The sequence below is a fragment of the Pomacea canaliculata genome, linkage group LG11 (genome assembly GCF_003073045.1).
Source record: "Pomacea canaliculata isolate SZHN2017 linkage group LG11, ASM307304v1, whole genome shotgun sequence".
Classification (NCBI taxonomy): Eukaryota; Metazoa; Mollusca; class Gastropoda; order Architaenioglossa; family Ampullariidae; genus Pomacea; species Pomacea canaliculata.
In genome coordinates, this window is record NC_037600.1 from 13791535 (window position 1) to 13815219 (window position 23685).

The 23685-nt window shown below is 45.3% G+C and overlaps 1 protein-coding gene and 1 long non-coding RNA gene across 4 annotated transcripts in view; one reads left to right on the top strand and one right to left on the bottom strand.

The window, feature by feature from the left end:
- The first annotated feature begins 258 nt into the window (after nucleotides 1–258).
- LOC112574754 (sushi domain-containing protein 2-like) overlaps nucleotides 259–23685 on the top strand; it is a 59271-nt gene continuing 35844 nt past the window's right edge. For 2 of the 3 annotated variants that reach the window (XM_025255997.1, XM_025255998.1), the window contains exon 1: nucleotides 260–2218. In XM_025255997.1, coding sequence (XP_025111782.1) covers nucleotides 1796–2218 — 423 coding nt within the window. In that variant the 5' untranslated portion in view covers nucleotides 260–1795. Of the gene's footprint in view, nucleotides 2219–23685 lie in introns of all 3 variants that reach the window. The other variant, XM_025255996.1, reaches the window with a different exon arrangement.
- LOC112574755 lies at nucleotides 8874–14220 on the bottom strand. The gene is made up of 2 exons (XR_003101488.1): nucleotides 9521–14220; nucleotides 8874–9214 (listed from the first exon to the last, which is right to left on the bottom strand). It is a non-coding gene; the product is annotated as an uncharacterized LOC112574755 (long non-coding RNA).

The following is a 23685-nucleotide window of genomic DNA, read 5'->3' on the forward strand; positions in this document are numbered from 1 at the left end:
TGAAGAGGAAATGTTGTTAGGTAAGTTTTTTTTTAATCCCAAACTGGAAATTGAAGCGAACGCTAGGAATATTTTTTAATATTTTTCATCGCTTACTGACATTTTTCATAAACATGTCGCGTTAAACGAAGAGACTTTGAGTAACGGCATTCTTGTGGAGGGAACTTGATTGACTGCCTGCACGCCCCGAGAGTCGACCTCCAGCTCGGAAAACCCTCACATGAGAGTGAGCTCCCTTGGCCCGCTTCGAAAATAGCATCTGTGACGTCAGAAGCACGGAGCGCTGCGCCGAATGACACATGGGGGCAACAACATTCGCGTGTTGGCGGCCAGGGGTAGCTGCAGAAAACCGCCTCATTGTTCCGTTCTAGGACACCCAGAAACGAACGGATGGTACCCAAATGTAGAGAAAGATCCGCTTTCTCGTGCTGGCCACTCGCTGTGCGTTAATTATGCCCAGGGAAGTCAGGAACTTGACCACACCCAGTCGTCTGCTTCAGTCTCTGACCTACATCGCGTGAGCGTGTGTCGGCGGATACTGCCCCGCGCTTACACACCGTTAGTGCACACAAGGGAGAAAGAAACTTTTCAACGGTGAGATCTCGCACTGTTTCGTGGAGTGTGGGAATCAGGAGCATTCTTTTGCTGAAATAAACTTTCGTTTTCTTCAGTCGGTTGTGAAGGAACTTCACCGCCTTGTCTGAGTACATTTGGGACCTGACACAGCAGCACACAGGAAGAAGGTAAGAAGGAATCTTCTAGTGTGTCTGAAATCTAGTCTAACGACTGTGTCGCAGTATTTAAAAAAAAATAAAAATTCGTGCTTCAGTTAATATGATAGAAGAAAGAAGCTAACACCTCACACTGGGTTGCCTCACAGTTTCTAGGTCGGTAGGACTTCCTGCCAAGTCAGCTGAAGGCGATGTGTCTGTTGATGTGTGGTGGGGGTCTTGTCTTCAACGAATCATGTGTACTGCAAGCTGGGGTTGGAGTGTGTAATGTGTTCCTTACATGTACAGTGTGAGTATCCGTAGAAATTCTTCCTGTTTTGAATAACCAGGGAGCAGTGAAAAGTTAGCATATAAGTGAATAAATTTGAAGAAAAAAAAACCGACGAAAACTTCTTACAAGGAAGGGTATGAATGAAAAATTAATGCCCTAGGATGTGAGACTAACGGTTGAGGCTGCAGTCAGCGAAGGGTGGGATGCCGAAGAGACAGTCGTTGTGGGAGGGTTCGGCGTCTGCTACCCAGACTGTCACCAAAACACCATCGATCAGAGTCGGGTGCAACGAGGACGGACTGTTCGTCTGCGCGATCGTTTGTGAATCCGTTGGTGGCGACAAGTTTGCCGGCTGTTGTGTCCGCGGTGGCGCAGAGGGCAGGGGCGAGCGGGAGCTGGAGATAAGCGAAGAACGTGTCCTTGAGAAGGTGTTTGGCAGGAGTCGCCGCCGCCGTCATGAGTTCTGTTGACTCCCCGTTCTGTCCTTGCTGCCTTCATCGCCACAACAACGACAGTACCGCAAGGACAACGACGACAACGCTGCTGCCGAAGTCTGCTGCCGCGACCGCACTGACTGTACCGCCTGCAACGCTTTGCTCTGTTTTGTACTATGCCGCCCCCTCCCCATATGACGACGCCATTGTCTGTACTACTACTACTATTACTGCAGCCACAACCGCTAGTCACATCGTTTCGAATCGGACATCAACCGCGACGACCACACCGGCATCTGCGACTACGACCGCCAACCCGTTCTGCGAGCGGCCGCCTCTTCTGAAGGCCCTATCCTATAATGTGTGTGGATGCCTACAGGCCGAGTCCAAGCAGTGTGCTTTGTGTAGCAACGTCTCTGGTCCCAGAGAGATCAGTCTCCACCATCACCGCAGCCTCCTCCTCCACCACCACCACCACCATCACCACCACCACAACCACCACCACCTTCTCCACCAAGAACTACAGCAACAATTACAGCAGCATCTTCCTCAGACGCCTGTGCCAAAGAAGGCGAGGAGGACAGACTCAGGGTGTCGGGTGGCTGTTTCTCATCTTCCTCACCCTCTTGTTGACACCTTCACCCGTACTTACGCTGCACTTGTACCCGTTTAATAGCACCAACGGAGACAGCGCCACAGAGCGGACTGATGACGGAGGGTCTGGAAAGATTAATCTGGCCCAGCCATTCCCGTTCTTTGGCAAGCATCATGACAAAATTTTTGTGAGTATTTTTTTTTTCACCCATTCATTTGTCTACCTCATGAGGGAAAGATGCAGGGCACCTGACCATAATCCTGCTGGCTTTGTGACCTTAAGCTTAGGCATGGCAAACACAAAATGCTTGGTAGTCCTTGTAAACACCACTAGTCAAGATACTTTCACATTTTAAACTATAGATTGGTTCAGATACTTGTAAACATTTTGCACTGTAGATAGGTTTGGTTGGAATGCTCCTAATCATTGTAGACAGTCTGGTTCACACACTTGTCAGCATCTTATGCTGTGGGCAAGTCTGGTGTTTAGTTCTGTAATCAGTGTAAGAGAGATTGTAAAGATAGAGTAGTAATTTAGAAAATAGAGACTCTTACTTATGTTTCACTACTACACTCTATGTGTGTGTGTGGATGTGCATACACATAAGGAAGGATATTCACACAATTTCCTGGGGGAGAATAATTAAAAGTAAATGACAATTTCTAGAGGAAAAAAGATAACAACAATTATATAGTGATGGCTACTAGTACTAGTAATACTAGTACAGTACTAGTACTAAATGATGATTCATGAGCTTAAAATAACAGTGACAAGCCTATGACAATGTGTATAGTATGCAGCCATGATATCTGATCTATTCAGATGGAATGTGAAACCACCAGTTAGGCCTAACACAATCTCTTTTTTTAATTCAGATTATCTAAGTCACACTAGGTACTGCTGTTAATTTTAAAAAAAATTAGCATAATGTTGTAAATTATGATCAGCAGTGTACATTTGATAACTGTATGCTGCTAATAGTTTTTAAAAAATTAGTCTATTTAGTATTTATTATCAAGAGAGAATAACAGTAGATGTGTGTTTGTAGGGGCAGTAGCAGACGGAAATAAAACTTACCAGGTCAGTTATTCTAAAGGACGAGCGACCTCTGATCATGTGTGGAATGCGACAATGCTAATTCGTAATGGACAAAATATGTATACCGGAAAGAAAAGAATCATAAATTCAATGACGTATTCATAATGATATGACACACGCATACAGAGAAAGACAGAGACTGACATTGTGACAGTGGTGAATATCTGATAATGAGAAATATATTAGAGACACTTGTTGTGGCTAATACAACAAACATTTAATGACACCTACATATACTAAGTTACTGATGACCAGTAGTGGTGCATCTGTTTGAGATGTGAGACTGAAGAAATGAAAAGGAGGGTTATGAAGGATGGAGGAAAAGTGGTTAACTGAAAGGATTTTTTCCATATGATAGTGTGATTACTACATGTGATAGTGTTTTAACCTGAGTGCACACGTAAGTACACTTACACACATTAATCTATGATGCATCATCATCACCACCACTGGTAGTGAAACTGTTGTTTTTTTTATCATCATCATCATCATTATTATCATCATTGTTATCTGATACATAAATATACACAGACATACATTGATCCATTTTGTATGATCACCACTGCTAGTAGTGAAACTATTGGTTTGTTTTTTTTATTGTCTTCATCATTCTTATCTGATGCTGCATTTTTTTTTTTTTTGTTGTTGTTGTTGAGAATTTATAACTTCAGGTATGGAGCAGGATTCTGAGATGCAATGACAATGATCAACTTGATTTGTCCCAGTGGGCAATTTAAACATGGGAAGGTGCTCTAGTTACAGTAAAGTCAAAAATAAAGTAGAACTAGTTTGCTGCAAGGTGCAGTGTGCAAATCATTATCCTACATTGAAGTATTAAAGAATGCCCCATTGTCAATTACAGACCATCAGTTATTGGTTACATTATATTGCATTGTGTGTGCTGTTTTGGGGAATTCCATTCATTTGCTTTGTGCAGTAGAATGGGTTAAAAAAAATCTCTAAAGGTCACATTCAGTGGAGTATGTAACTGGGACAATAGGATGTTTATTTTGTTATTTTGTGTGTGTGTGTATATATAAAATTAGTATTTTTCTTTACTCGAAGTGACATCTCATACTGAAGTTTCCTCAATATCTAAGATATTTTTATGACATTACAAGACAGCCTTTTGCCCTTTACAATATCAGTTTCTTAATAGATCAATTATCCAGAATTGCTGGAAGTAATACAAAAGGTCACTGGCCTAATTTGATGTTCTTCCTGGTGTGGAAACATTTTCTTCCTCTGTAGCCCACAAACGGGCAGACTTTATATTGTTGGGTTTGGACAAATCTGTGTCACAGTTTATGATGCTTCAAATTCCTAAAGTAAAGTGTGCTGTCAGCATTTTTCATGCGATTATTTGTTTTTCGCTTTCATTGAAAACATAATTTTAAAAAAAGGATGGAAAAGTTCATGACTTCAGAAATATTTAGGAAACACAAGTTCACTTACAGCAGAGAATTAGAATTATGTGCCTTGCAATAAATTACAAGGCTCTCAACAAGTTAAATTCTTGTTCAAGTGAAAACCAGATGAAAAGTGGGAGTTGTAATATGTGTGAGATAACAGAGGTGATTGAAATAATCTGTGTTTAAACAAGAGCTCTTTGTATGATGGAGACATGAACACATTCTTCTGTCTACACCTGTCTGTGGGCGTATTTTTCTTTTTTTTTGGTCAGTGTTGGCGAATGAATAGTGGTACCAACCACCTACCCATGTGCACAGAATAACTAGTGACGAAACACACCTCCCCTCGTGACGTGTTTCTTAACCGCCATGGGGGCGCCAGCATCTAACTGGTGCTTCATCAACCGACGCAGATTTTGGTATGCAAGTTCGAGTGACCTCCCCTCCCACTTGTTGCGCAGCGAATGCAGGAGTTATCTGCCGTGTGGGGTTGGGGGTTGGGTGGAGAAGCCACACACACACAAAAGAAAGAAAATCTCGATTCCAAGGCGAAAAGTAGGAGCCGGGCTGGTGACTCACTCGTTTTGGAGCTCTGTCCTTTTGCACCTGCAGGTACCTTGAACGCCTGTCTGCGCCATGTACGAACACCTGCGGGATGAGCGAAGATGCTACTGCGAATACCTTACCGCCTGCTGCACCACACCTGCAGCGTCTGTGCCGCTTGCATCTCGTCAGTAACCTGTCGCTTTTTGCGAGTGCTGCTGCAGCACATGTTGCTTCTCTTCTGCGGCGAAGTGTTCCCATCTCCCTCCTCGCACTCCCAACCCGTCCCCCGAAACGTTTTATGTTAAATACGCACGTTTTATTTACTGGTGAACTGGTTATTTGGATGTTGGCCTATTTAATGCGACCTTTTTGGTTAGACGTTAAGGCTTTGTTTATTTGGTTTTAGACGTGAACGCGCTTGACGTTAAACGTGCTCAGTCCCTTTTCTAGCCCTCGTGCACCAGAACTAGGAACGAAGGGAAGTTAAGAGGCGCAAAATGAAAGAAAATATTTATCTTTGAATGATTACTGTATGTAACAGTGTTTTAGCTTGTGTTGTATAAATGCGACGGATGTAACAGACACAGAGTATGTGGTGCGATAAAAGAAATCAGTCCAACACACTAGGGCCAAGATTTCTGCTCATTGAAAAATTTGCTTGATGTCACGTGATGTTTTCAGTGGAAACAAATAATAGCTCCTCTACTTCTTCCCCCCTCCACTCCTCTCTCCCTCCAAAAAGAAAAGTGCTGGTGAAGGGAATGATGAGCTGTTATTTTCTAGAATGGTCGCTTGTCCTGGTTCTTACCCTCCTCGCCGACTTCTGGGTTTCATGCTCCAACGAGCACTGACTGTATCCGTGTGCTAGTGTTGGCATCATATATAAAATCATTGGCTTTTCCTACTAAGATAATGTCAGACATACCTCCGAAGAGAGTGTGCAAATGTGACATTGTTGACCTGTGTGTTGATTTGCTTATGAGCGTCAGCAACTTGGCAACTCAGGGGCAGTACTGGAGAACAGTTTCGTCCGGAAGGCAAGTCTTCGTGTTCTGTTATTCTGTCTTGTGGTCATCTTTATCATCCCTATGCGTTGGCTCTCAGCTGCACGAGTCTGGTGCCCCTTTCGATGTTCTGATCGTAGGCATCAGATGCCGTGTTGAACCAGTGGCAGAATGGATGCTGGTTGATGTAGCTTATTTCCTCCAGAGTCGGTTATTGTCGTACAATTCTCGCTGGCTAACGGAGGTGCAGTTGAACAACCTTCAGCGAAGTTACAATTATGCTGCTTGGACCTGCATCAGCCTTGTCATGCTTCCTCCACTCAACTGCTTCACCTAACTGCTCAAAATTTCAGAGTACTCGCCACCTTAAAGGTGTAGTAAAGGCTGTGGGGCGGTGATAAGGCTGTGGCGTGCTGTGTGACGTCAGCGAGGGAGAGGCAGTGTCGGTTATTGTTAGGATTTGAACTCAAGTGATTGGTGATGTGTCGTTAGTTGGATTAGTGATATATACTAGAGATAACAATCAAGATGGCTATGAGCAATGTCCAACCATATCATCAGCTCACACCGGGGTCGAGTTAACGTCATCGGAGGACGAAAGAGACGAAAGAGTCCGTGTTATTTCTCTTATTAAAAACAACATCCTATAAAACATTCAACTTTTCCCATATAAACAGACACGAAAATAGACGAGATTCAAACTGATCCTACTCTTTACAAGATTCTAAGCAGTTTTATTTTGCCTTTACAATCCCTTTAAGCAAGCGTTCTTTTGCAGTATTTGGAACCACAGGCTGGAATTCCCTGCCAATACATATACAGACAAAAAAGCCCCTTTAAGCAAACATAGTTGACACCCTTGCCTGTGCTTGCATGTGTGTATGTGCGCGGTAATTTCTAGCCAGAACCTGGCGAAGTATAAGGTTATAATTATATTCTTTCCAAATACCTGCAATGAACAACTAAATAAACAATAAACAATTCACTGGAGGGCTATAGAGTGAGGTGTATAATATATAAGTCCGGCTGGGTGTGTGTGGTGAGAAAGGGTGTTATAAAAACAAGATACAGACTTTGATCTTGCACCTGTCGTGTTCCCACCTGCACAGCTAATGCGACATTTAAAAAAAGTTTCTGCATCTTTGAAGAGGGTGGGGTTTCTTCTGTTGGCATTTGATTGTCTGGAGGGAATCGGCTGAGTTGGTTTGTTTGTTGTTTTTTTTTTCCCGTCAGGAAAGTTGTTTTGCCCGTGCTGTACACTTGTTGATTTGGTTCAAACCGAGTATCAAAGGTGACACCAAGGTATGTTAGTTTCTTGTCTTGAAGGAGAGAATGTCCACACATTCGAGATTTTCAGTTTGGTGAGTTGTGGTTAGGCTCAAGGTCTATTTGCCATTTAGTTTCACTGACCACTTTTCAGGCCATTTCTCAGTTTTCGTCGGTGCCTTTTGCTTCCTCGGGTTATTTGTAGTGACATTCCCCTCAAAATGCGATATGGCAAAGTCGTCGCATAGACGGCTCCATGAATCCAGTTTGGAATATCGTCGAGGACGTAGTTCATAAAGATTATAAATAGTCAGAATATCACCTGTCATCTGTTGCAGTTGCCTGCTGTTAAATGGATGTACAATATTCATATTTATATATACACCCGGCTGGTTGTGTTCTGTGTACTAAAAGTGGTATACTGAAACTGTAGACCAGCAATGCTCAGACCACAGCAAGAGAATAAATCGGTTCATATAATACTGGCGACAGCCAGTGTTAACATTCACCCTTTATCATTCTCCACACTACCCGGATTCGCAACGGCTAGTGCGTGCACCTCTTGCCCCCAGATCAAGGATCAGGGACCCGACTAGTTAGCTGAACGCCTTACGCCAAGCAGGCAGGTAAATAATGTTTATAAAATATTAGCAGAGCACCTGGGCCCAGCACTCGAACAACTCAGCTACCCGTTACCCCTAACAGGGAAGAAGAGCAAAATATAAGACAGACATCGAAAACGCTGACTATGACACTTCCACCACCACCCCTCCTTCCTGAGCTTCACTTACTACGTCGTCATCACGTTGTCCAGAAATAGACCCCGTGGCTGCTTCATGCGCGTGTGGTTCGCGTGCGACTGTCGCCAATGAGAGCGGCTTTGACTGTCTGTGGTGGGTAGCACGCCCAGAAATTAGCGGCGGTATATGGAGCACCACTTAACGGACATCATAACAAGAGTTACAGCTCTTTGCGTCATTCTCTTCCTGTCAAGTACACTAAACCGGTCGTAATGGGCAAGTCCCTACCTGCTGCCTTTGTACTTCGAGAGAGCAGTGGGCAGCCATCGGCATAATTTATTATTAGTCGGTGTAATAAAACCGCTTTAGAAATGTTTCGTGCGAGCAGGAAGTCGCCCTCGTTTACGCTTTTTAACACTGTTGTTTTTTTTAGCGAAACGACAAGCTTGACACATGATATTTTCAGGTAATATTATCATCTTGACGATGGCTGACGGGGAGTGGAGGGGTGTAGCAGATCAGAATGTTGTGATGGGAAGGTCTTGGTGGGTTCTGCGAAATAAACCTGAGAGCTAATCGGCCACCCAGCCTGTCTTCCGGGTGGGACAGTTAGAAATAAAACTGTTTCTCTCACGTAACGACACTAGGACCTCTCGTCAAAACGTTAGAGGTTAGATTATTTCTGACTCGTGGCATTGACACCTTTTGTCGTGGCAAACAAAACAAACAGTATGTTTGAACAAAGCCAGCACTATGTGCAAAAGAAAACGCCGGCGTGACATTGCAAAATAGAAAGCGAGCTTTATTCAGCGCACTGCCATGTTTCTGGGCACTGCGAGAATTCTGTCTTTCCCTCTGTGTATTGTGTCCGTGTGTGTGCGTGTGCTTTAGTTTAAACGAGTTTTAAAGAACGGAAAAGAATTTCACGTTCTAAGAGTCTGTGTGCCCCATGCACGAGCCCTACGGCGCTGTGACTTTCGCGGACTCCATGTTAGGTTTCCAGCTGATGGGAGATAATCTGTGTCTGTTGACGATAATGTCTTGTGTTATCGCTGGCGACGCGTCAGAGGCTGTTGTTGAGATCCCACATCTTCAAGCCTCAACCGTCTCCTGTTCCCTGGCAGAACAGGTTTACAGATAACTCAGAGCAAATGAGATCAAAAACTGAGAGTTTGTAACATTTTTTCCTTCCTTCGTTCATTCATTTATTCATTTATGCACTCATTCTTACTTATCTCCTTCTTTTGTTTATCGTTGTTGTTGATACCTGTGTGTGTGTTTGAGAATTATGTATAGTGAGTTTTGCATAGTTATATCCTCCCCCCAAAAAAAACAAAAACAAAAACAAAAAAAAACCAAAAAAAAACAAAAAAACAACCAACCCCGGACACGGAGCAGTGTGTCAGCGATTTGTAACTGTTACCTGCTCTACCATGCACTTCATTCATATTTTCCTTGCGTGCGTGCCCTTGGTGTCTTTGTAGCAGCTGTTGTTACTCCTTGATACTTCTGTTATGGCTGATCATCGCCCTGATCATCTCCTCCACCTGATCCTCCTTGTCTTTCGTTGACGCACGTGACGTCAGGTGTCTCCACCTTCGCAAACGAACGTTTCTTCCTTGGGAGCACATAAAGGAAAAGTAAAAGAAAGAAAAATAAGACTCGAAAACATTTTGCGAACAAGCCTCTTAGTGTATTTTGGTTTTTAACCACGATTCTTGCAAAAGACAAAATAGGACTGAGTGATAATGCGGCGAGCAATATGTAAATGCCGCATTCTATAGTACGTATCATGACATCATCGCTAACGCTTGGGAGGAAAGCTGCTTCTTACCTTCCTATCTTCACGCGCTCATTCGCGTGTGCGAGAGAGAGAGAAAAGAAGAAACACAAGCAAATCGCTTTATTTTTGATGTCATCTGTACACCTGTGCGCTTCATCTTCTACGCATCCTGTTATCGAGGGGCGCAAAGGTGGCGAAGGCAGAGCAAGTGGTAATTCCTTCTGCGAGGAAGTAAACTGCGTATGAAGAGTCAGGTGTCTGTTAACGGCACGCCTCTCACAGAACTCACTCTCTTCCCTCCCCACAGAACGCGCGCGCATGCATGCTCTCGTCTCGCTGCACGTTTGAGAATTGCTAGCCTGGCGCCATCTCGGCATGTTCCCCACCACAGTCGACCCTCACACTCCTCCTCTTTCACCACTTTCATCGCTACGTTCCTCAAATACGTGTGCTGTCTCCAGATGTCCTGCCTCTCCCTGTCTCGCTTTCTCTCCTCCTCTCAACCCACCTTATCTTGTTTCTCATTCCACCCCCACTACTCCTCAGTCTCCTCCACTTGTAATCTGTCACTCCGTCGCAGATATTTGACAACACGGCGTGCACCATACACTTCTGTGTACACGAGACAACGGCTGTTTATACGATTTTTTGGTTTAGATATTAATAATTCACCAACAGTCTCCGTTCAGCCCATTCAACAAAACACTTCTTTATTTCCCCTTCCCCCCATCCTCAGATAAAAACTGTGGGAAGGTTCGTGTCATGGTCGCCACGCGTGTTCACACGGCCTACATGCTAATTATCTCACGTGGTTAATAGGGGTAGAACGAATTAGTTCTGTACAGTTTCAAACTTCAACCCTCGTCCGAGCAGGAGAGGTAACGCTGGATGTAACAGTCCATCATTCGCGTACCAGCCACTCCCATATCTGGGTGTGAGAAAGAGAGAGTGTGTGTTATAGTAGGACCGCTCCCCTAGAACGAATCCATCCTTCATACCTTCATCAGTTCCCTTTCCTTCTCATCAGTGTGTCTTTTTTTTAAGTTAGCGCTTCAGGTAAATAAGTGTTTCAGATTATTTCCCTTCGCCCCGGCTTGCATTGTCACTGTAGATTTGAGACCTTTGACCTGAAGACCCACCCGACGAACGATGGCGCAACTGCCTGCTATGGCCAAAGATCGTGGGCTTCTCTCTACAGATTACACAAATGGGAATCCTTACCTACACAGCTGTTGATGATGCGATCGGCGATGGAATGTGGGGTACACCCGAGGTCAACTTCTCCCCTCTACCCCGCTGACCTTCAGTGCTTACCCCTGCCCCTGCCACCCCACCATCACCGTGCCTGTTGGAGTCTGATCGTGTTTTGCACATCTGTTCCAACGTACATTTTTCAAAATGTTCAGAGAAGTGTGTGCGTGTGTGCTGAGGAGGCGAAAAGGTTAATTTCATTCTGTAAACAACCATACACCTTAGCTACTCTCTCTTTACCTAAAACACCCACGCGCACTCACTCCCGCACGAGCGCACGCACACGCATGCATAGACACACACATGCAGTGCAGTTCCTGGCCATATGTCGCTACCTGGATGACTTCACCTCAGTCGGGATTAAACAGATCTTTGTTGTTATAAGCTCGGGGCGCGCGGAGTCACAAATCCTTTGATAACGCCGGCATGAGGTGGCCCCTCCCTGGACTGTAGATTGATAGCACCTTCGGGTCATTGGAAGGCGGCCTTCTGTTAGGTGGTCTTTCACAGATGCTGCCCTGTCTGCACGGACTGGTGTTCATGACGGATTTTTCTTGATGGTGTGTGTGTGTTCAGATTGCCGTTGGCCTCCATTACTCGGGCTTTCCCATTTTTCCTTTCTTCCCTTTTTTCTCTCCTCCTTTCCTCTCTTTTCTGTCTTTCTGTTGACGCACGCAAACTCGTTGAGCTGACCAGTATCCTCGGAACAATCACAACGATATAAAGACTAAAAAAACTAACGCGAAGGCCGACCATCTGTGTTTTGGTAATAAAGTGTGATCACTGCAATAACAGTGTCAATACGACATATTGGAAGGAGTGAAGCTAGCAAGGTTGTATATCTTTTCGTTTTAATGCTGATGTTTTATGGAGGATTCTTTCGCATACATCCGTTTGGCGCGAAGGACTAAATTGTGGACATAAAGGGTGTTGCCTGGGAAAAGATTGTTGAGAGCACGTGCACTGAGCTGGAATCTAGTCCTGCTAGGCGGATGTGTTGGCGGCTTCAGGCTGCAGGCCGGCTCCGTCGTCGCCATGATGGCGGCGTTTATCGCGAGACCTCGCGGCATTCCGCGTGATCTTGCGCAAACCACTGTTATTTCTGCCCACGGGAATTTCCCTCTCCGTGTAGTCCGCGCGTGTAATCTGCATGCACCGGGTGCGATGCGCAATGGTAGATTGCCAGATGCGTAAATAATTTTTTGTGGCCATTCGCTCAAACGCCTCCAACACCTCCCCTCCCTCCCTCCCTTTCTCTCGACATGCCTCTTCGAGCTTGTCGGAAGATGGGACTTTAAAAATAGTTCCAAAATGGCTGCTCGTGCTGATGACAAGACAAAGAGGTGTGAAAAAAGCAATGGCATTAATAAGACATAATGGAAAAAAACAAAAAGAACTAAATTGTTTTCTTTATCGTCTCGTCACAGATGATTGCCATTACATCATTCAGAAGTCAGCGTCAAACCGATGTTGTCCTTCTTTGATAGACTGGTGTTATGTATATTCGCACTCTATGTGTCTCTTTGTGTGTACATGTCGCCAAGTCCATCAACGCTCGAAGGACATCAGCACTGCAAGGCAAACAGCGGCCTGATGTGGTGTCCAATCTGCTGCTGTGTTCTGTGGCTGTCTTGTAACCATTGACAGACTGCTGCCACACTTTCTTTTCGCACCGGCACCCTTCCACACTAGCCAAAACTTACCCTGTTTTTTCATCTTTTCCCCATTCTTTTTGCTGTGGCCATTAAAGCCCCACCCCCATGACTTTTTTGCAGGGAGGAGACTCGGGGTTATTTTTCCGGGTCTTTCGTGAGCAGTTAACATTTTGAGAAGTTTTTGTATATGTTGAATGACATTTTAATGCTTATCTGTGTTAAATGAAGCAGAGAGAAAAGAAGAGAGAGAGGACGAGTTGGTAAACCACTCGACACGGATGAGCGGTTTATCAAAGTTTATCAAATACAAACGAAACATAAGCAACAACAACGTTCAGCAACTTCTCAGAATTTCAGAAATCCATTGTCGTACCATTGTCTTCGTCCTGTTCATTATTCATCATCATCATCATTGCAACAGCGATAGTAGCTTCAGCAGCATGGCCTGGTTTGTGGTTTCAATCAAACCAGGGAGGATGAGTCGCAAAGGGAGGAAACTTACAAAAAAGCGGCATAACCACAGCCCCAGTCAGTGCAGCAGTTGTCTTTGTGACTGCACTGCTCCGCTGTTTGCACTAGTCCTCTTCCTCCGCGGGCACTGCTGCTACTGCTGCTACATCGGTGCTGCTGCCGTAGTGCACTGGCACGACATCCCGCCGGACTCCACCCTCCCGGCGCATCTATGGCACGTGAGCACGTGAGCTGGCGAGGAGAGGCAGCGAGGGAAGAGTGGGAGCTGGGTGGGTGGCTGTCTTGTGGGTGTGGGTGGGTGAGGCAAGTAGTAGGGCGCGGATAACGCAGTAGATAAAGGCCTATATGTGCCATCTGTTGAGAGGCAGTCTTTGTTTTCCTTTTCCGCAAAAGAGGGAGAGGGGAGAGAAAGAATGCTGAGTCTCTCTCCTGCTCCCCCCCCCCCACTCCCAAACACGAACACCCCTCGACCATGTTTCATATTCAACTTAGAAGAGGGTTCGGTTTTCAACGGGGGTTATATACGAGCAAATTCTAGCCTGACACGAATAATGTGAGCGGTTTCTCTGACTGGAATTTACAGGTTCTGACGGTTCCGCCAGTCCTTAGCGACCTCTTGTCACCCGATCTTATGGCCTGCATCGTGCTGATTCCATGCACTGGTGTTGACTGAAAACAATTTGCTAGCTGCAAACGCCAGCATCCCTGCTCAGTGATGTTGTCAGCTTTGTTTATATATATACTGCGGCACCAACTCTTCTTCCATCTGACTTTATTTTTGTCGCCTCCATCCTACCCTCAGCTCCCGCGTTGTCGTGAAATGTATCACAGGCTCTTACTACAAATTCTCAAATAATTTACAAACTCATTGTGCAGTTAAGCATGTCTGTTACAAATAATATTGCCACTCTCGACATTAGCTGCGCAACAGAGGGACAACTTCATAATAATGTGTTTAGGAATTCCAAGAAATTTTTAACAATTCCTAACCCCAGTGTATTTATAGCCCGCATGTGTGTGTGAAATTGTGTTAGCACACACAAAACTTATTTTTCTTAGTGTTAAATGGTAATAAGAAATAGTAAGCCTAACGTATTAAAAAGTTTCTCTACCTTTAACTTACAATTGTACTTTTTAAAGTTGAAGTGGGCCCAGAATTTTCCGCTTTTTGTGTCGAAAGTGGTTAGTCCTCGGGATGACTTCTGGCCTGGTAGTTCTTCTCAGCTGCTGACATACGGGTGAAAATTTTGGCAGTACCAGCAAAGACAAAGTCTGTTGTAGCAGCGGTTTGTGATGCTCTATGACACCTTTCTGTGTTCGTTCAGTTTCTGCTGAGAAGTGTATATTATTACTTTTTTTTTTTAAATCTTCACTAGCGCAGAAGCCGGAAGTTTATTACGGGAACGGGTGTGATCATTTATTCTGCTTTGGAAAAAAAATGGCAAACAGTTTAGTGCTTTGCATGGAAATGTTTGTAATTACGCGGCCGCAAAATTTATAAATTTCACAGGGGAAGTTTGGGAATTTGTTAAAATATACGCGACTTTGTGCTCAATATGTGTCTGTATGTATGCGTGTGTTTGTGTAGGCCCCTAGGGGTTTGCCTGGTCTGTTTATGTGACTGCGAGTCTGAATGTGTATGTTTGTCAGTGAAGCTGTGCATGTGTGCCTGTGTCACTATTGTATGTATCTGAATTCTTAGTCCCTATACCTCTTTCCGTATGCTTTTGCAGCCGTAGGCGTGTGCCTTAGAGGGAATGAGTGACTGCGCGATGGGGGAGTTCCCGCCACCACCTGAAAATGCACGTGCGTTCTTGCAGGCACGATACGAGATCATGCCAACCATAGACCATGTACACAGTCTTGCTGCAACTGCCCACATACCGTCCTCCATCGCCAACGGAATTTTCGCCCCCGCCCCACCTACCTCCAGTCGCTTTCGAGAGATGAGTGCACGTGACAAGATGCGTGCGCATATCATTACGTGACTTTTTTGCGGTCCTAGAGTTGTTGCTCATGACCCGCGCGTGACTTGCCCCCGCCTGCCCCTCGTGTACGTGTGTCCCACAGCAACCATTCCGAACAGTGTCAGTCTCCTCACCACAAGATCCTACAAAACCTTTCTAATCCAAGGATCGTGCAGACCACACACAGAACAAGGATTGTGCATATCTCACGGCTGGGATCCTTTGGAGCATTTATTCCACAGGATGCTCGATCCCTGCAGCCCTGAACCCCTCTACTCCCAGCATGCAACCTCCAAGCACTGTTTGCATTCCGAAGGATCACCACTAAGCACATACAAGCTTGAGAGCTGTGACTTTGTGTCCTTTTTTATTATTAAAGTTTTGATTCCTATTCTGAATAGGTGGACGAGCACGTGACTTGTGCCTGAGCTAGGTTATGTTCACAGGTGGCGTCACGGCGAGTCCCTCTTTCTCGTGAAGGTTTGCCGTAGCTACCCCAGGGTCCGCAGGGGCTTAATTAAGGACAGGCTTGCTCATCCGTTGATTCTTCTCCTGCATCCTCCTACCTCCCCCAGACACGCCAGGTAGCAGATAGATCAAAGGACGGGCGGAGCACTAGTTGACGAGAGAAATATAGATTATTACATCAGCCGTTTCTTCCTCCTCATTCTTCTTCGTTTAACTTTTTATCTCCGCTGACTTTTTTTTGGTGAGGGGCGTGTAGTACGTGATATCGTTCTTCCGTGATTGTCTCATGCGAGACGAGGTGGTGGAGCGGGGAAAGGCCCACCAGCAGCAGGCGTGAGAGGTGTATTGAAGGATCTGAGAGTAGCCTGCTCTTGTCTGGGAAGCTCGTGGCTCGGCAGGAAAGGCGCGAGGTTCGCGACTAACAAGCCGAGGGACGCGATGATGGGTCGGGGGAAAGATGGTGGAGATCTGGAGGAGGCGATGGTGGTGGTGGTGTTTGTGTAGGGGGTCGATCATTGCGCCGTCTTCGTCTTGTTTGTGGCACGCGGCTGACGTTTAACCGCCAGAAGGGAGGAGAGGGTACGACACTAGGAACAAGCCTTTGCCCCCCTCCCCTCTTTTCTTCTCTCTCTCTCCACCACCACCACCAGCAGCAACAGAAACCACACGGTGGGGGTAGGAGAAGCTGTTGCTTCGGCTTGCAGAAGATGAACCTTCATTGCTTCGCGGGATCCTATCTCGTCCCGTCTCCTGCCTGTGCCAAGTTGGCCACACCTTAGCTGTTGGAAGACCTGTGAGTGGGAAGGGGTTGAGGAGGAGGGAGGGGTGTGGGCTTACGACCCTGCACGCGCGTGTCAGGGGATGGGGGGAGGCAGGTCTGTGTCTAACCTGGCGCTGCAGGTGTCAGGTAAAGAGTATTAACTCCCCCAGCATGGAGTAAAGGCCTGCTCCCGCTTAATGGGTCTTGTTTAATTGCTGTGGGAGCACACCGGCTTCCCCTCATTATCTTCTTAACCCCCGTGCATCGCTGCTTCCTTTATGATGTCTTTAGATAACAACACATCTCTTTTCTCTTTTTTTTTTGGCTTTCTTTCGCTTACCACCGTGGAGTGAAAAAAATATCTTTGAGGGAGTTCTTAGATGGATAATTGAGTTCATACATGGTCTTGTCTGACATTTATCGGGTATACTGGTGGAGATTCATAAAATGCACGTGCATGTGTGTGTATTTATACAAAATACTTTAAAACATGGTGGGTGGTTTAGAGAGACTGGTTTTGTTCTTACGTTGTTTTTCCTGATTATATTAATTGTATTAAAAGGAAACCATGGTTAAAGCGTGTTGTCTGTGACAAGTTACTACTGACTGAAGGACTTGAACCACTGTGTAAGAAATAAAACATGGTGTCAGAAGTGGTATCAAACTTGGTTCAAACAGATGGGTAGAGCAACATAGACGGAAAATAGTGAGGTTTTGAATAAAATTAAAGTATTTAAGCCGTTTAACTGTTTAAGACTGTTGTTCCCGTCAGCACATCTTTTCGAATGTGGTTTGTGTGTAAATGGTTTAGGAGCTAGTTTTGGAAAGCGTTTCTAAATTTTCTTCTATAGAAAAATTTTCAAGTTTTATATGTTGTTTAAGAAACCCCAGAAGAGGGAGAGATCCAGGTGACCGAACAAAATACAGGCGTGTGTCAGTTTGTGTTACTGTCAACCATGTCTGTCAAGGATGCGAACTTTCCAGCAGATGCTCAGAAGGACTCTGATCGCTGAGTTTTTGTTTTTGTTTTTTTTTTTGAGTGGGGGACGTATTGCCTTCTGTTGTCCACGTCAGCAGGTTTTCAGCGGCTGTACATTCTCTTGCGCACGTCACCAACAAATTCTAATAGTGTAAATTGCTTTGACATTATTGCTGCGAATTGGCGATTGGCCCTGTGACCTTACTGCACTATGCACTCCCTGTGCCACATCTCCCACACTAGGTCTCTTCCCCTCTCCCTCCACCAACCTTCAGGAAAATGGCAGAGCTACTAAACGATGTTTTGACTTGATAGGACACTGTTGGAAGTAGAGACGGAAACGAAACAAATAGCTGGCCAGGGTGTGACGCCTCTCTTCCGCATCAAAACAAAACAAAAAATTCCCGCGTCAGAACCTTTGACCTCAGGTGCGTCAGTGAGTGACAGAGATTTTTGTTCACGCCTCGGTAGTGTATTGTAAGTGGATCAGTGATCTCTACGGCACGACATGTTGAAAGGCGGAGCACAGCCCACTTCCCCCTCTCCCTGCTTCCTACTTATATAAATATTGTTTTAATCGGATTGAAAAATGGTTGGCGCTTCCATGGGAAAAAAGTTGATGCTGCAGGGTGAGAGAAATGATTCGCACTGTACGTTTCTTCACAGTCAAAGGATGTTATTCTTTCTGGCTAGTCGTTATCAACAGTGTAGTAGCTTTCCCCGTGCGGAAATGTGACGGTAAAAGCTCGAAGACAGACCAGTTGACCAGGTCCTTGGTAGATAATCCAAGAGAGGCAGTGAAAACAAAGGAAGTAGTCCCTGGCCACTAGGAATGACTCAACTGCTTTATATTTTAGGAGCATGTTAAGTGGCGGCCATCCAGTTATATCCTAGCGACTCTTCGTGCTGCTAGGCCCCAGAAGTGCTGCACTCATGAAACGACTGGTTGCGGGTCGTAAATCAGGGAGCGCTGATCGCGTCGTTGTTGCCAGGACAACAGATGCACCTATATAAGTGAGACATCGGCGAATCACCAAGGTGATCATACTGACCTGACTAGGTGAAAAAGGGAGAAGGAGCAGTTTTGTCATTTCTTTGTTGAATATATGTGTTTGCAAGATTGTCGTAGTAGTGGTGGTGGCTCATGGAGGAGGGGAGAAACAGATGGAGAAACAGAGGAAGAGGAGAACGAGAAAAAGAAATAGAGAATACGTTCTGGATATGGAATTAATGAGGGAGTTACCTTTCTTTTATTTACAAGTACCCACGCATACGCTATTTCTATAAACTCTCTTCTTTCTCCTCCTGCTCCTGTCATTCTTATTATCTCTTCTTTTTTGTTCTTTCACTCACCCTCGCTCTCCTTTCTGTCATGCTCGCACACACAGAACTGTCTTCCCTTCACTACCAGCAACCTCTCTCTGTGTGTGTGTGGTTTGCCGAAGGGCGGGGCAGCGTTTCGAACCACCGCCAGCTGTTGGCTCTCGCCGCGTTACGTTATGTGTACACTCCACCTGCGCCTGCAGCGCCGCCAAGTCACCTCCATGACCCCCTGGCGTCCTCCTCCTTCCCCACCTTCCACACGCCTGCCAGGCCCAGATGTACACAGACCATGCACCTTCTGCCAGGCTATGCGAGCTAAAGTTCGAGTCCACGTATATTATCAGTTTCATCATGGCTCCGATAACAAGCTAAAGACAACAATGTTAATGAGCAATACAAATATAAATAACTAAATGTAAATAAAGTAAACTGTATTTAGCCTGTATTAAGGCATGAAGAGAAATGGTGTAATAACTGTTATGGCTTCAGCTCTGATATCGCACCTCAAACTCTGGCGCTCGCTCGCTGAGCCTCATCCTGATAAATGTCGTCGTCTTTCACTCGGCTGCCAGCGATAACGGCAAGGACCAACGGAAGTTCTCGCCAGCGCTACTCGTGTGTGCACGGGCATATCATTTACATAAGCAAGTCTGTGACAGCTTCTTTAAAATAGTTGGGAACTAAATACATAGTATGTAACGCTTATAAAAATAATAGCTACACTGAATGTAACACTTTTTAAAAATAAGAAAATTTAAAATAAAATAATTGCCGTACACGTTTGGGGTCGTATTCGTGAAGTAAGAGTAAATCGTTGTCCAGGGGTAAAATGAAGAAATCATGGACAAAGACGATTCCGACGATTTTGCTTTCTGTTACCTTACTGCAGGGTATCTTCGCTTCCGTTTTATAACCACCATCCCAGGGATTAAAATAAAAATTCCTATCTTTTTTAAAACCAGATAATTTTTATGCTGAACATTTGATTTTAAGCAAGGGTTGGGGAAACGCAAACGATCCATTTCAGAGATTGGAAGATAGGAACTGACACTATACACATTGAAAGCAAACTATTGACCTCTTCGAGATATTTAGAGTTGCTGCTCTGAAGTGTCAGGCGTTATTCTCTCATTAATCTCTCGTACTGGTGATGTGGAGGGCACCTGTCTAGGCCTTGGGACATTAATCTGTCGAGGGCAGATGACGAGAGCTCGACCGATTTCCGATTGCTTCTAGACGTTCGGACGATAACTTACAAAAAAACGAAACATTTAGAAACTAAGGTAATTAAGAAAATATAACCCAGCTAACGTCCTTTTTATTAAAATTAATTTTCTCGTGAATATGGCAGGACAAAGCATCAAGTTCATGGTCGATGTGGATTCGTTGTTTCGAGCTGTAGAAAGGAGGTCAGCGGATCAGTTAAACTCGTGACATAACAATATTGCATTCTTCATCTTTGCCTCTCTCCCATCCCGCCACCCGGAAACGAAACAATGAGACGTATGTGCCTCGTCTTGGATTGTGATTTATCTTGCCTCCCGCGAAGTGCTTTGAAAAGCTGGTTTCATGTCGGCGCCGTGGTAGAGCCCTGTGGTCGAGATAGATTAATGGCTTACTTTCTCACATGTCAGGAAGGCACTAGTAGGAGGTGGAGACGTTGGCACCCTGATACGCTAACAGTCCACCCTGCTTGCTGTTTCATCTACACTCACGCACGCGCGCGCGCACACACACCAAGTCGCAAACAAACCCTTTCCCTGTTTCTTGACGGAGCCGCGTGTAGTGTTTATTGGGCGTTCACCTATCAAAACCTCGCACACACCGAGGAAGCGTTCAGCAGCAGCCGCGCACCAAAAGTTGTTTTCGTTTCTGTCCTCTAAGACAGTTCTTGTCATTCCCTCCCCCCTCTCCCATTTTGTGTTCAGAAGACATTTGCTTATTGATGCAACAGTGAAAGTAAGGTAGCAACGCATGCTGTGAGGGAGCTTTAAAACGGAAATATAGGGTTCTGTCGGTTTTTTTTTTTTTTTTTGAACAAGATGCATTGTGGTTTACTCCCTTCCCCTCCCACCTTTGGCGTTTTGCTGGCAGCCTGTGTGCAGGTCACCGAGGGCACCGCGTGCCGCTGAACACAGCGCAAAGAGCTTGCGTCAGGTAAAAAAACGGTCTGCCTGGAAGTGTGGCGTCACTAGGGGAGCATCCCTGTTGTTTGTGTTTCTGACGGAGCGAACGGGATGACGTGCTTTCCGGCCGGCGCTGTTTGTTAACCTCGGCGCTTGTTAGTTGTCGTACGTGCTTGCTTATTTAACTCCGCAGTCGCTGCCTTGGTTTCTTACCGGTGGTGTGAAAACTTTTTCTAGACATGGCAGCAGTGCCTCGCCCCTCTCTTCTGTCCTTTTTGTCTCCCTTTGTCCTCCCACCCGCCCTTTTGTTTATCAAATAAAAATATAACGATAGTCTTTCCCAAAAACCGTGAAGCACGTTTATTGTCTTTCACTTTTGAGTTTACTGTGATTTTTTCAACTTTAGTAAAGAAATTTTTTCACCTCAGTGCAGCCGACGCATGCCAATCATTGTTATTCTTTCGAGCGGAACAATGGTTGCCTTATTATACCGAGGCCTTGCCCAAGAGATACCAGTCCACATCCTGGCTGCGACTCCCGTTCTGCTCTTCCTTCCGTTGTTTTATTTATTTTTTCTTTTCTGTCTTCCTTTTGTCTACTTCCGTCCGTTTATTTCTTTCCATGGGCCCATCCCTCGAACAGAATCTCACTTCTTGCGCCATCTGTTTTAATCAAGGGAAGCTATACATTCTCAGACGAAATATCCATTTTCTTATTTACTGATTTAAAAAAAGATAAGAAACTGAGAGCTAAGTAAAGAAGTAAGCAAAAATACAAAAGTATTTAAGGGGAGAAGAAAGATGTTTTATGTCACGTGACGTCGCTCAGAGGCTTTTTTGTGAGTTCAGCTCAAGCCACGTGTGCAGATAGTTTTCATACACCGTTGGTCTCCCGCTCCCCCATAGAATGACTTTATTATTTTTTCTCCTATTCGACAACCACCGTGGCTTGATTTGGAATGTAGAAAGATGCTCTCCATTCTCCCCCTTTGAACTTAAAGTCGCCAAATATCCTCAACTCCTTGTTTCACAGAGCGCCTCTAAAGATGAGGCTGAGGCCTGTAAAGACTTCTGGACCAGCTTGCTGCCGATAGCTGCCGCCACCGCTGCTGCTGCTGCTGCTCCAGCAGGAAATTGATGGGCAGCGCAGCGCACAGCACGAAACAGTTGCATGCGGTGCAGCACAGTTTCACTCGCCCTCGCCCACTAAACAAAACTCGAGCGACATAGACGCGGCATCGTCGCCTCTCGTGGGGGCCGCCCGGCCAGTCCGAGCCTCAGTCACGAGCTGCAGCGACCAGTGCGAGCCATAGCGAGGGCGAGTATTTACACGCTGGTGCCAATCGGGATGCCTAACCCCTCCCGTGGGCCTCTTGTGTACACATGCCGCACGGCTGCTGACGGCGCGATGCTCTCTTCAGGGTACATCAATACACCACGATTCACATCGATACACTTTCACTTCTCCCTCCCTTCCACCTTTTCTAGTGAAAAGACCCAACACTTAACTGCCAGTTAAGATATTTTTGAGCTTTCGTTTTCTATCTTTAAAATGCAAATGTTCTGCGTATAAAGAATTTGTTAATTTAAATTATCGAGGAACATATTACATAGGAAGTAACTTCGTTAAGGATACACGATGAGTAGATTTACTAATAATAACTGGATTTAACTGAATTTGATTGTGGATGTGAGATCAATGCCTTGAACACCAAAGACTAGGAACGAATCGACAGTCAACCACGAAAGAAACATAAACGCCAGCAAGCTGATGTTCAGTGATAAATATTTTGAAAGCATCCTAGTGTGAACCGTCTAGTCCCTTGACAGGGGTCGGGACAGTAAGGTCTGACTACACTGTGACATAAAGCTCTGACATAAAAGTAGACAGGCAGGTCATTACCCATTAATAGAGGACTGCTCACACTGCATATAATAGTGACCACACCCTTTGACAGCCTGCCAAATGTGTGATTTCGGGCCTCATGGCAAGCAGTGCAGGGGATCGGTGGGCGGGTGGCGGAATAACGGAAGTACAACTGGAAATTGTGTGTCTACTGCTACATTTGTAACATAATCAGACGATAACATATACACACACAACTTTTGATGAGATGAAGGCTTTACGAGGATGTCTAATCTTAGGATTTGACATCGAACTGTGTGGTGTCATTTTTCATTACCAGACAAATAGAAACATTTAATTGTTAATCAGCACGAGCGTAATAAAATTCGTAAGCTTTTGCAGACCTTGCAGAGACAAGAAAAATGATTTGGCGATCTTGGAAGTTCAGAGGGCATTGATTTCAGCCGCTGTATGCATAGAATGAAGCAACAGATGCTCATACAAACTACAGCCGAAGCACGAGCGCCGACATGACGAAGGAGCGGTCACAGATAGATGCTGAGATAAAGAATTTACATGTATGCTCAGGGCTACCTACGAAGGTTGGCCTTTCTCAAGGCAGGCCACTGAGCACATAGCCAGCCTTCAGTGTTTCAGGAGGGCACAAATACATTTCCGGCAACTCTAGTCGGGGAAAGGGGGCAGAGGGCGTGCGCCGATCGTTTAGGGGAGATAATCAGTTGACGCTCAGGCGCCTTGAATATATGACTGCTTCCTTTTTTTCATAAAAGAGCATTTGTGTCTCTGTTGGTGCGTGCGTGCATGAACACATGCGTGCGCACGCTCATGGCTGTGAATGCAGAAAGAGGAGGAAGGAGGGTAGAGATAGAGGAGGAAGAAAAGATAAATAGAAGATTATCCTTTACCACAGTTCCATGTGTTTCGTGTGATCCTGGTATC